This window comes from Argopecten irradians, chromosome 1, assembly GCF_041381155.1.
Source record: "Argopecten irradians isolate NY chromosome 1, Ai_NY, whole genome shotgun sequence".
Taxonomy (NCBI): domain Eukaryota; kingdom Metazoa; phylum Mollusca; class Bivalvia; order Pectinida; family Pectinidae; genus Argopecten; species Argopecten irradians.
In genome coordinates this window covers 41,515,986-41,527,105 of record NC_091134.1, presented here as the reverse complement: position 1 = coordinate 41,527,105, position 11,120 = coordinate 41,515,986, and the positions used below count along the sequence as shown (strand labels likewise).

General features: G+C 34.1%; 2 protein-coding genes across 2 annotated transcripts; both read left to right on the top strand.

Annotated features, from left to right (window-relative positions):
- Nucleotides 1-919: 919 nt before the first annotated feature.
- On the top strand, nt 920-6,547 carry LOC138328233 (perlucin-like protein). The gene is made up of 5 exons (XM_069274947.1): nt 920-1,024; nt 3,220-3,308; nt 3,712-3,802; nt 4,952-5,166; nt 6,466-6,547. The coding sequence occupies exons 1-4, from the start codon at nt 976-978 to the stop codon at nt 5,080-5,082; spliced, it is 360 nt and encodes a 119-aa protein (XP_069131048.1). The 5' UTR covers nt 920-975; the 3' UTR covers nt 5,083-5,166; nt 6,466-6,547.
- Nucleotides 6,548-7,144: 597 nt separating this feature from the next.
- Nucleotides 7,145-9,478, top strand: LOC138328227 (perlucin-like protein). The gene is made up of 5 exons (XM_069274934.1): nt 7,145-7,263; nt 8,110-8,198; nt 8,412-8,502; nt 8,905-9,121; nt 9,383-9,478. The coding sequence occupies exons 1-5, from the start codon at nt 7,218-7,220 to the stop codon at nt 9,417-9,419; spliced, it is 480 nt and encodes a 159-aa protein (XP_069131035.1). The 5' UTR covers nt 7,145-7,217; the 3' UTR covers nt 9,420-9,478.
- Nucleotides 9,479-11,120: the final 1,642 nt, after the last annotated feature.

Here is an 11,120-nt window from a genome sequence, read left to right as displayed (position 1 = left end):
TTTGAAAAATAGAAGTTCATACCATAAAAGGAAATGAAAGAAAAAAAACATATGTCCATGTGCTCGTTTTTGAGCTATTGTCACTCAAAGATATCTAATTGACGTCGTATATCGAGCCAACTTCATACAACCCTAGTTGACAAAATATTGAATTTTATGGGAATATTGCCGTTTTGACCATACACAGAAGATATTAAAATCATAATTTCCTAATGAGGTGTGTGATTTGTATGGATGTTTGTTGAATTTATTTTCCAGTAGTGTTCTTTGAAAAATATACCAGCGACAAAGGTGTATCATTTCACATATCATTGCTCAATATTTTAATTACCACGAACCTAGTAAAGATTTACAGCAAAAATTAGCTCGATACAGCTAAAAATGAAGGCGCATTGATGATCTAAGTGAAAACAATTTCAGTTAAAAATGTTAAAATTGTGGTTCTACTTAAAGCGAACAAAACTGTGGTTCTACTCAAAGCGAACAAAACAATTTTTATATGGTCACAAAATGGGCCATTTCTTAAAATTCACGTCTAAAAATATGCTAAAAATAGAAATGTTTATTTTTGACAAAATTTGCAACTGGCAACTTGCTACAGATATTGATAAATTGTATTTGAAAATCTCATAACTTCTTTGGTCTACATACTTAACACGAAATTGAAACCAAAGACGTTGTTTAATTTTCAGTCAGGATTAAAATGTTTACTACATATGTTCAAGTTAAGTGGAATAGCTACTGCTATAATACGATATCGTAAACCTCGAGGTAACGAGATTCACTGCATGGACATATACGTATTGTATCCTTGAGAACCCAGTGGGCACATAACGTCCGGACAACATTTTGGCAACGTTTTATTTAGGTTGCGAAATTCTCGTTTACAAAACCATCTATCTATACGTACACCTGTTTGGATCTCACATCCAGTCTTATCTATATGTGCACTAAGGTAGTAGGAGCTACTAAAACATGAAGACATTTTTTGTTCTGTTTGTATTCTTTGTGATTAACGAAGGAGGTTTGTAATTGCTTCTTAAAAGTTCTCTTTTGTTTAAGATGCTCCACCGCTGACAAATGGTATTTTTTCCTCTATCAAAAACAGCAGCAGACGATTCGGTAATTTTCTTCAGTTACAAAAGTTACTTACTTTACACAATTACCAGCATTAAAAAGTTTGAGCTTCTAATTTTACTGTTCAAATGATTAGTGTCATTTATGCTCTGTTGGCGACGGAGCATCTTTAACAATAACCAGCTTATGTGTATCATGTAAATATAAACTTTATTTATTTTACATCGATTACAAAACAAGTTATACAGCTTATGCAAATCACTCTCGATGGCCCGAATGTATGCGCGCAAGGGATCTAATAGTGGGAGGAAACCGGAGTGCCCGGAGAAAACCAACGTGATCGGGCAGGTGACCCCTAACCTTTTCACGTCCGTTCCGGGGATCGAACCCCGGCCGGGCCTATATATTTCGGACATTTCATATTGAACATAACTCAGTTACTAAAAAAAGTGTATATGCATCTACCTTTACCTTAATTAATGTTGAGCGCAGCTTGTTGTGTTGTTTGTAATTTTTTGCAAAATGTTCCACATGGTTCAGTACATATTTCTGTCACCAATTTACCATGCCATTATATGTTTACTAGTGTTTATAGCATGTAGTAGGCGCGATGGTTTGACCGGATTCGACTTTACAAAGGCTTACTCATCGAGTCCTTTTTGACCTTGTCAAGAAAATGGCGTCTTTAGATTATTTGATACAAATATAGCATACATGAAGCCATTTCAATCATCTCAAATACGTGTATTATATACTTTTAGGAACACTGAACATGAAACGAAGACTATTTTTGAAAAAAAAAATATTTAACTGCTGTATTTGGGGCAAAACGTGCAGATTAGTGGAAATGCACTTAAACTCTTAAATTAAACATTTTCTTAAAAACATTATTCCCAGTATGTTCAGATGACATTATAACATTGAATATGTACATTGGTATTAATTGGGACGTCCCACATATGCCATATTTGCATGCCACTTTCCTGACAAGGTCAAAAAGACTCGATATGTATGCTTTTATAAAGCCGAATTCGGTCAAACTACTACCACATGCTATAAACACTAGTAAACATAATGACATGGTTATTTGGTGACAGAAATATGCACTGAATCGTGTGGACTTGCAAAACTGAAATGCACAATGTACATTTTTTGTATATTTTGCCCAAATTTACAAACAACCCAACAATCTACGAGTCAACAGCAATATTTGAGGTTAAGCCGGATGCATAGACACTTTATACAAACTATGTTAAGTTAAAGTATACCTACGAAGTGATTTATAGGCATACAAAAATCGCTAGTTTAAACGGGGGTATTAAATCTTAATTAGTATCAGTTAGATTCGTTATATGTTTACTTCAACTTTATTTCAAAAGTGAAATACGTTCTCTGCATATGCAATATTAATTATTTTTCGTATGTTAAATGAAGATTTTAAAGACGTGCTTTCTATGCATAATAAGTAGTTTCAGTTATATGTCAGAAAGGATTCATAAAAACACGATAAAGGAATACTGTTACATACAGTATTTGGTGGCAGTAATTACGTAATAAGTTATACAAGAGACCGCAGAACCAAATGATTTCCCTATATACGATATGTTAACGTTTGCCACTGTCCAGGTTAAATGGAGTTTTCAAGTCTGGTCACCTGTCACTAATTTTGGAGAATGGCATCTCGCTTACCTGTGAATAAAAAGAAATTAAAATCTACCATCTTGCTAAACTTTTATGTGGGGGTGCCATCTTATGTTGAATTCCGCACCAAAAATTGACCAAAATATTCATGAAATTCCAATATTGATTACCTCCCCCTGTAATAGACATACTTGACAGAATTTTAAAATTTCTTTACATAGTTCACATCTACATGTATTGCCCTACCCACACATTAAGCATTTGAAATTGATGCGCCCTGAATACCCAATCAGCAGACTCCGAAGGGGATTTACAAGAATCTATTTTTGGTTTGATTCTGTGGTCTTTACAAGCCTATCGACACAATGTCTTTTACCTCGGAGAAATTGTACTGAATTTTACTAATGTTGTGTTTCAACACAAATCCGGATTCTTCCAGTACAGGCAGGATTTCTCGTGGAAATGCTTACGTATTGATTCTTAATTAATTCCGTTCTTTAGTCTCTGGTGACTGTAGGGATGGCTGGGAGCGATTCGGCACCAACTGTTACCTGCTATCTCAGGACGTTGCGTCATGGGGTGAAGCATCGGTAATTAAATTATATCATCTTTTATATTATAATTTTACAAAATGAGAGAAACCAATTTGTTTCTTATCATAACCATTGATATAATTTGATATATTTGTACCGTTCTGCGATAATAACACATTTGCTTTACATATCTTACAAGATTTCAGATGTGAGAAACGGGTGTATCAGTATGCGCCCATGCTGTTATTCAATATATGTCTGATTTTGAGAGCAAAATCCATTTAAAATGAAAATAAAACCAGATGATTTGACATGCTATATATACAGGGGTGCCAATCGACGTCATCAATCGGCTGTATTTTGAAAGTCAGCCATTTTGTATCACATCAATGGTAAGCGTGTCATGACGTAGATTACTGGCAGTACCCTGAAATAGAGCGGAATACATTTTATTTTGAAGGCTTTCTGCAATGCCCTACATTCACATTTGGCAATGGTTAGTTCGGCCACTGAATTCAACTTTTTGAAATCTACAATTGTTCATCGCGGAGGTTGGTATCATTATATATAGTATTTTGATTGATAAGCACTCATTATAGTAATTTTGAACCCGGTTTATACTCCGAATAACTAAACATATATCTGGAGAGTCACGTGTAACATTATTGCAACAGGACCATAACATCAGCATTTCCAATCTAAAAATAAGTTTGACGGTTCGAAACAATTTTTGAACCTGAGAATCAGTATCAGAACTATATGAAAAGGTTTGTATGAGCATATTTGCAAAAGGCGTCCCGAAGTTCGTGCAGTTCTGACACGGCGTCTTCGTGTAGCAAGGTTAGAGCAGTTTTAGCATACATTGTACATAAAATGGCTTATCCGAAAAGCACAAGAAAGTTTCATATTTACATATTGTATGAACTTTAGATTCCATGTGGACAGTAATGGTGGATCAGGGATTCGGCAATACGTGTTCAATTCATCGTTGTCAATAGATTTGTGACAATAGATGGTGAGGGTCAAAATATGAGAAATCCCATGTTGATGTATTCATAGGTTCAGTTATCTTCCAGAAGGATTACCGTTCATTAAACCTCAATAACGTTACGGTTCGTTACAAGACAACGGCAGGCAACTGATAGATTACACAATGTCGCTGATCAATTATCCCCAATGTCACTGATCCATTACCCAAGGTCACTGATCAATTACCCCCAAGGCCACTGATCAATTACCCCCAATGTCACTGATCAATAACACCCAAGGCCACTGATCAATTACCCCCATGGTCCCTGATCAATTACCCCCAAGGCCACTGATCAATTACCCCCATGGTCCCTGATCAATTACCCCAAGGTCACTGATCAATTACCCCAAGGTCACTGATCAATTACCCCAAGGTCACTGATCAATTACCCAAGGCCACTGAGCATGTTAGGGACGCCTGCGTCTTTTGTCCAAACCGCTACTGACACTGTGTCATCATCATATTGTATTCTAGTGTACCTATCCATGTCATTAATTTCTGTCTATTCATGACACTTGCTTTGAAAAAGTAATTTCCTTCCAATGAATTATAAGCTGGTTATGATAATTTGGACAGCTCAAAGACTAAGCAAAGTCAACTGGATATGACTTGACTCTATGATCATGTATATAAGCTTGATCAATGTACTTGTCGTTCTTACCTCTTTTAGGTTCATACAATTATTGGATAGACGGTACAGATGAAGAGGTTGAAGGTGTGTGGAGATGGGCAACCAACGACCAGAAGATAACCTATTTTATTTTGGGGTCCTGGGCAACCAGCCGAAGTACAACGCAGTAACTGCATCTATTTGAATCATGCTCTGAGTTACCTTATGGATGATGGTTATTGTGAAGCACGATTAAACTTCATTTGCCATACAACGTAAGGACTTTTTTACAATGGTCTATTGAGTAAAATATAAATTGTAGAATTGTAAAATTATTTATAAATGTAGATCAAAGAGAAAGTGTCATTGGTTTATATATCAGAGATCCGGTTCTATGATAAGAATTACCAGGTATTTAATGCGTTTTAATACCAGCAAACCAGCAAGAGCCCCGTTTTTATACTTTTCGAAATAGTATGTCAATTTAGTATAGTCGGGTAAAAATGTTTGTATAACCAAGGTTTTCGTAAATCATGTTACACTCTCAAAGTCCAATATTTAGTTGAATTTTGAAAACAAGAACCAGGCTCTCGGCTGCAAAAAATATGCACTTCAAAATAGCCGAAAAAACATTTGTAGGTCAACATGGCAACAATTTTCTTAATGTTTTTCTTGCAACATTTGGTCAATATGACGTCATCATTCATGCGTCAGCACCGTAGTAGTAGAAGTATAAAAACATTGATTTATATTGAAATCTTGCAATGGTTAACAGTCACACAGAAAGGCACTGACCATTGGAATATAATTATGAGAACAACCAACTAGATAATTTTACATAGACCACAGTGTTAAACTTTGTAATGTATTATTAATTAAAGGAATATTAGTTAGCTATTGTGTTCTATAATTAAAATCTAGGTTCTCATATAACACTAGATAGAAAAAAAAAGTTTGGGTCCTTCTGCTCCAACTCTAACCAGGGCAGCTATATTGAAATCAGGCGCATTTTGCACTAAAAATCCTGAAATTCTAATGTTTTTACCTATTCATTATCAAAATTGATATTTTGAACCTAAATCTCAATATGAAATTTCAAATTCATATCATGGTTATCTAGGAATAATTACCTGTCAGAAAACATTTTTCTTTTGAAATTCATAATTAGCCAGCCAATCGGCGGCCGGGTTAAAATTCTATCCTGGGCTCAATCTTGTATACACAGGGGGCCATTTCGAAGGTCTTTTTTATTTAGTTGGTTGGTCCCTATAAAAGTATCATAATGATATCCGTGTCTTAAAAAGAATAACACGTTTCACAGAGACTTAATCACGTCATCTTGACGTGCTAATACTATATGTTAAAAAGTAGTAGCATCAAAGCTTTCTTGCTGAATCAAAATATTCTTTTCATATATTGTTTTGAAATCTACTGGACATTCTTTCGTAAAAAGAAATTCTAATCAGACTGTATGTAGCAATATCATCATATAATTTTAGTAGGTAAAGGATTTCTTCTTTGATGTATCATTTTTAATATCATTTGAATTATACACATCCATTTTTATATTCCAGGGCCAACAGCGAAACTTTACCAGTTGTCGGTTGAAATGTATTTGAACCAATAACAATATTAAAAATTATCACACTAAACTAATTGCAGTTTTTGTGTTGTTCACGTTCTTTGTATTGGGCGTGTTGACAATCCATTCCCGTTTCCCGACGATAGTGGTAACGTTTGCAAATGTCTAGGTTTTAAGGTTTTTAAGTTTGATCTTTTGAAACTGTTTTTTGGAATTCACATGTGAATTGAAAATCTAAAAAGATGTACCATCTTGATAAACATTTAGGTGAGAGTTGTCATCTTGTTTTGAATTTCGCATCAATAATTGACCAAATTGTCATAGCATTGCCACTCTTGATTATCTCCCCTTGTCAAAAACAGACTAGATGTTTTTTTTTTAATTTAGATATTTTACACCTACTTGTATTTCCAAACACACACATTAAACATTTGAAAATGATGCACTCTAACCAACCAGCAGGCTCCGCACATTCGCCCTTTATGAAATTAAATCTTCTACCCAAAAGGGTATTTTAGGAAATCTAGTTTTAGTTGGATTCTGCGGTTCTAATATCCCTTTCTTATTCTATTTCTTATTCTAACTATGCGAACTAGTGAGATAGGAAACAAAATTCCTAGAGCGACTGTACGAACGTGACAATGATAACGCGTCCATAAGTTTCCCTATTTAAGAAGACCTGAACATCTGTAGGGTCTCACGCTCAGTTCCATATCCTGTCCGGAACAAAAAGATCCAAGAACCATGACGAAATTTGTTTTTGTTCTGCTGGTATTATATTTGTCAAAAGGTCAGTATGTTTATTTATATGATTTCTTTACAATTGCGTCTCGATAAATGTGATAATTTGAGTTTTCACTTTTATGATTCTTTAGAATAGTGAATAATGATTTAAATACTTGCAATGCTTATATATTTACTGTAACATTTATTATCAATTAGATACAGAATCCTTTTCTGTATATGTCTCGAATGAGAAACCATAAAGCATGTCTCTGGACAAATCTGGCCTATATTAGAAAAAAAGGTCAGTTTTTGTTTCTATGATATGATCAGCATGTCAGCCGTTTTAGTTTTCTAATCCACGATATTCCAGGAGTTACCATCACTGCCATGATATCCATACCAAGAAATTGAAGTCATTTCAGGAGAAATAACTGACCAACCACAGAGTCTTCAATTAAAACAATACAGAGTGCCATAGATTCATTCAAACACATAGCTATAGGATATGAATTACATGAAATAATAAAATATTAGGGCAAGGGAGTATTTTTTATAGTGTGAACAAACCGATTGTCAAATTTTCGAGGCCAACTCATTATCAATGAGCGCATCTCCTTAAAATTTGTTTTGTCTGATATCTGTAATAAGTCCGCTAAACCTGCCCATATTAGGGTTTTTTTAATTTTCAATTTTTGTTATTTTTTCTGCTTAATATATATATTAAGCAAAATACTTTTAAGAAATAAAACCTAATAATATAGGCAGGTTTAGAGGACTAATTTGCAATACCTACATTTCTCTCATACCTACACGTGTAATACTGGCTGGTCTCGGGAAGAATATCCCTATCCTTTATAGAGTCTTACATTTAAATACTTTTCTTCAATACCACATTCATATTCCTGTCTAGCCTCTGGTGGCTGTAGGGATGGCTGGGAGCGATTCGACTCCAACTGTTACCTGCTTTCTCAGGATAGAACCTCGTGGAGTGAAGCAGCGGTAATATTTGATCCATCAAAATAGTTCAAATCTTCACATTTTCATGTTACATTTTCAATTAGTAAATTCAAATCATTATTATTAATCAGAAATTGAAACCAGTACAGTAACATATTTATTCCTATTCTATCAATTTCGAAATTATCATATTTGATTTATTACTTGTATTGTCATCTTTAATTAAGCTGGTTTCTAATTCCAATTTCATTACAGTCTTTCTGTAGTGCCCTGCACTCACATCTTGCTATAGTTACTTCGGATGATGAATTCAATTTCTTGAAATCGACAATTATTCATCGCAACGGTTGGTAAAAAGATATGGTATTTTTCATACAATAGCTAATTAACTGTGTATGTAAGTTTTCAAGTCTTGTCGAAGAACCTTCCATCAACTAAATCAATAGAAGTCAGTTTAACTGTATGTTCTCTTTAATTTACGTTAAATTTTCGTTCTCAGCAAACATATTCCTTTTTTTATTCTCCATGGTTTTAAATTTTGTCTTCATACTTAATTATTATAAAGTAACTTGTTGTATTAGTAGCCAAGTATAATAAGTGGTATTGGACTAAATCATGACTAATAAGGTCAATTAAATTACAAAAAAAAACCACGGATAATTTAACTCGGGCGTCAATACGTGGGCATCAATTTAAATTATGATCAACGAATGTTTATAGTATTGATTGTATATGTCACTTTTAATAGGTCAACGTAACCAGTACTGGATAGACGGTACAGACGAAGAGGTTGAAGGTGTGTGGAGATGGGCATCTATCGATCAGAAGATCACCTATTTTAACTGGGGTCGTGGACAACCAGACCAAACTCAGCACGCTAATTGTCTCCATCTATGGTCCGGAAGTGGTTTTCAGACCGCCGATGGTGTTTGCGAGACACATTTAAACTTCATCTGTCAATCAGTGTAAGTACTTTTTCCTACTCAATTGAGTGGTAAACATTATTAAAATCCTACAAAACTACATAACATAAAGAGCCATGACTAATGATACTTCATTCAACCCATGACTAATGATACTTCATTCAACCCATTACCATTAATATTATACTATATTTTTCTGGTTTGCTTTTTTTTATTGCAGATTAGAGTTTTGATTTCCTAATTCAAGTTTTATTTATTCTTTCGTATTTGTATTATTTTATGGTGCTCGTTTTTATGTTTTAGGTACAACGACGAGACTGACACTATGATGTTCGGCTGAGTTTTATAAAGAATATCAAATAATTATGTCCAATCTTACATTAAAGCTCTTTAATCATCTGATTTTCTCTAGCTCATTTGTGTGATAAAATAGATAATCGCGATGATTTGTGCTCAGGTTTGTAACGATGCATTGCCATTGTCATATTTCCTGCATCATGTCCCTATGACGTGCGTATATCGAGGGCCAATATCTACCAGAAAGACGATAAGAAAAGCAGCAGTGAGTCAAAATAGATAATAGTCACGCTAAAAATAAAAGTGATATATCCTTGAAAAAGGGAAATGTCCCTTGAAGAAATCTTAAGCGGATTTTCTAGATTCACAAGTACCATGTCGCAAAGATTGAAAGCCGAACATGACAAGGGTATATCTGTACTACTTCTAAAATTGGAATATTAGCAAACAGTGCAATTATAACTAACGCACTGGCAACAGATCTTGAAAGGTACCTTGTATAATAGTATGTCAAACCACAAAATACCAGATACTGATTGGAATTTAAGTAATCTACCCGAAGGATAACATGATTACGCAATAACGGGTTTTGTTTTAGTTCAAAAGCTATTTTGAACATCTTCTTATGTTCAATCAATTAGATTGAGCTGAAACTTGCCTTGAATGATCCCGAGATGGTCCTTACCAAGTGTTGTTAGATTCCGGGTCGGTTCAAAATCCCATAAGGTGAACCCTCTTTTCCATGTTATTACTGAGGTACGATTGAGCTGTAACTATAGAGCGGTAAAGGGAAGCCTTAGAAGTTTTGTTATGTTTTATCCCCCCCCCCCCCCCAAAAAAAAACAAAAACAAAAAAACAAAAAAAAAAAAACAAAAAAAAACCCAGGCCGAAATCAAAAGGGAACAGCAATCGCCGCCTTTAAAAACTGTAACTTTTCATTTTACTAATGCCAAGGTTCTCGTCAGATGACTGATCAGGCCCTTCCGCCTCTTGTCATTGATACGAAACATCAATTAAATACCAGTCTTATCAACAATCAATTCTTGCATTTTACAATACAACTCTGCCATGTAAATAATTTTCTCTTGTTCCCATGTTAACTTTTACATATCGTATTGATATTCATTTCAATTCACTGTATGAATTCTCTTCCATTGAGATTTTACTGGCGATTTAAAGGGATATAAAACCAAATATCTCAATAGAAGGGTGACATTAATATCGTGACACTGATAATGTGTTTACTTGTTCTCATATTGTTGTCCTTATGTAATAATAACCCAACACATGTAGGGATCTCATACACAGGCATTGTCCGAAACAGCTGGATGTCATCAAACCATGACGAAATTTTTTTTTTTTGTTCTCCTGGCATTGTTCCTGTCAAAAGGTCAGTGTGTTATTTTTCATAAATATGGATTCTTTACTTTATGGTTAAAGAAAGGTTTAATAAAATTCATCGCAAAATGTCTTACCTTTTGTCCCTAAAACACTTTCCAATGATTCAAAAACGTGTAATGAAATAGTTTTATCGTTTAACGATAAAAAAATCCAGATTACGCAGTAGTTTCATATAAATATCTATACATGTATTAAAACAAAATCATATCATATCTTATAAAATAGATCAAATCAAATTATTTTACATCTTTAAATAAAATATTCTGATAAGGCATTAGTTTTGTTTATAATTTAAAAAATTAACAACGAAAATGATGAACATGCCTATATTTCACCAAATGA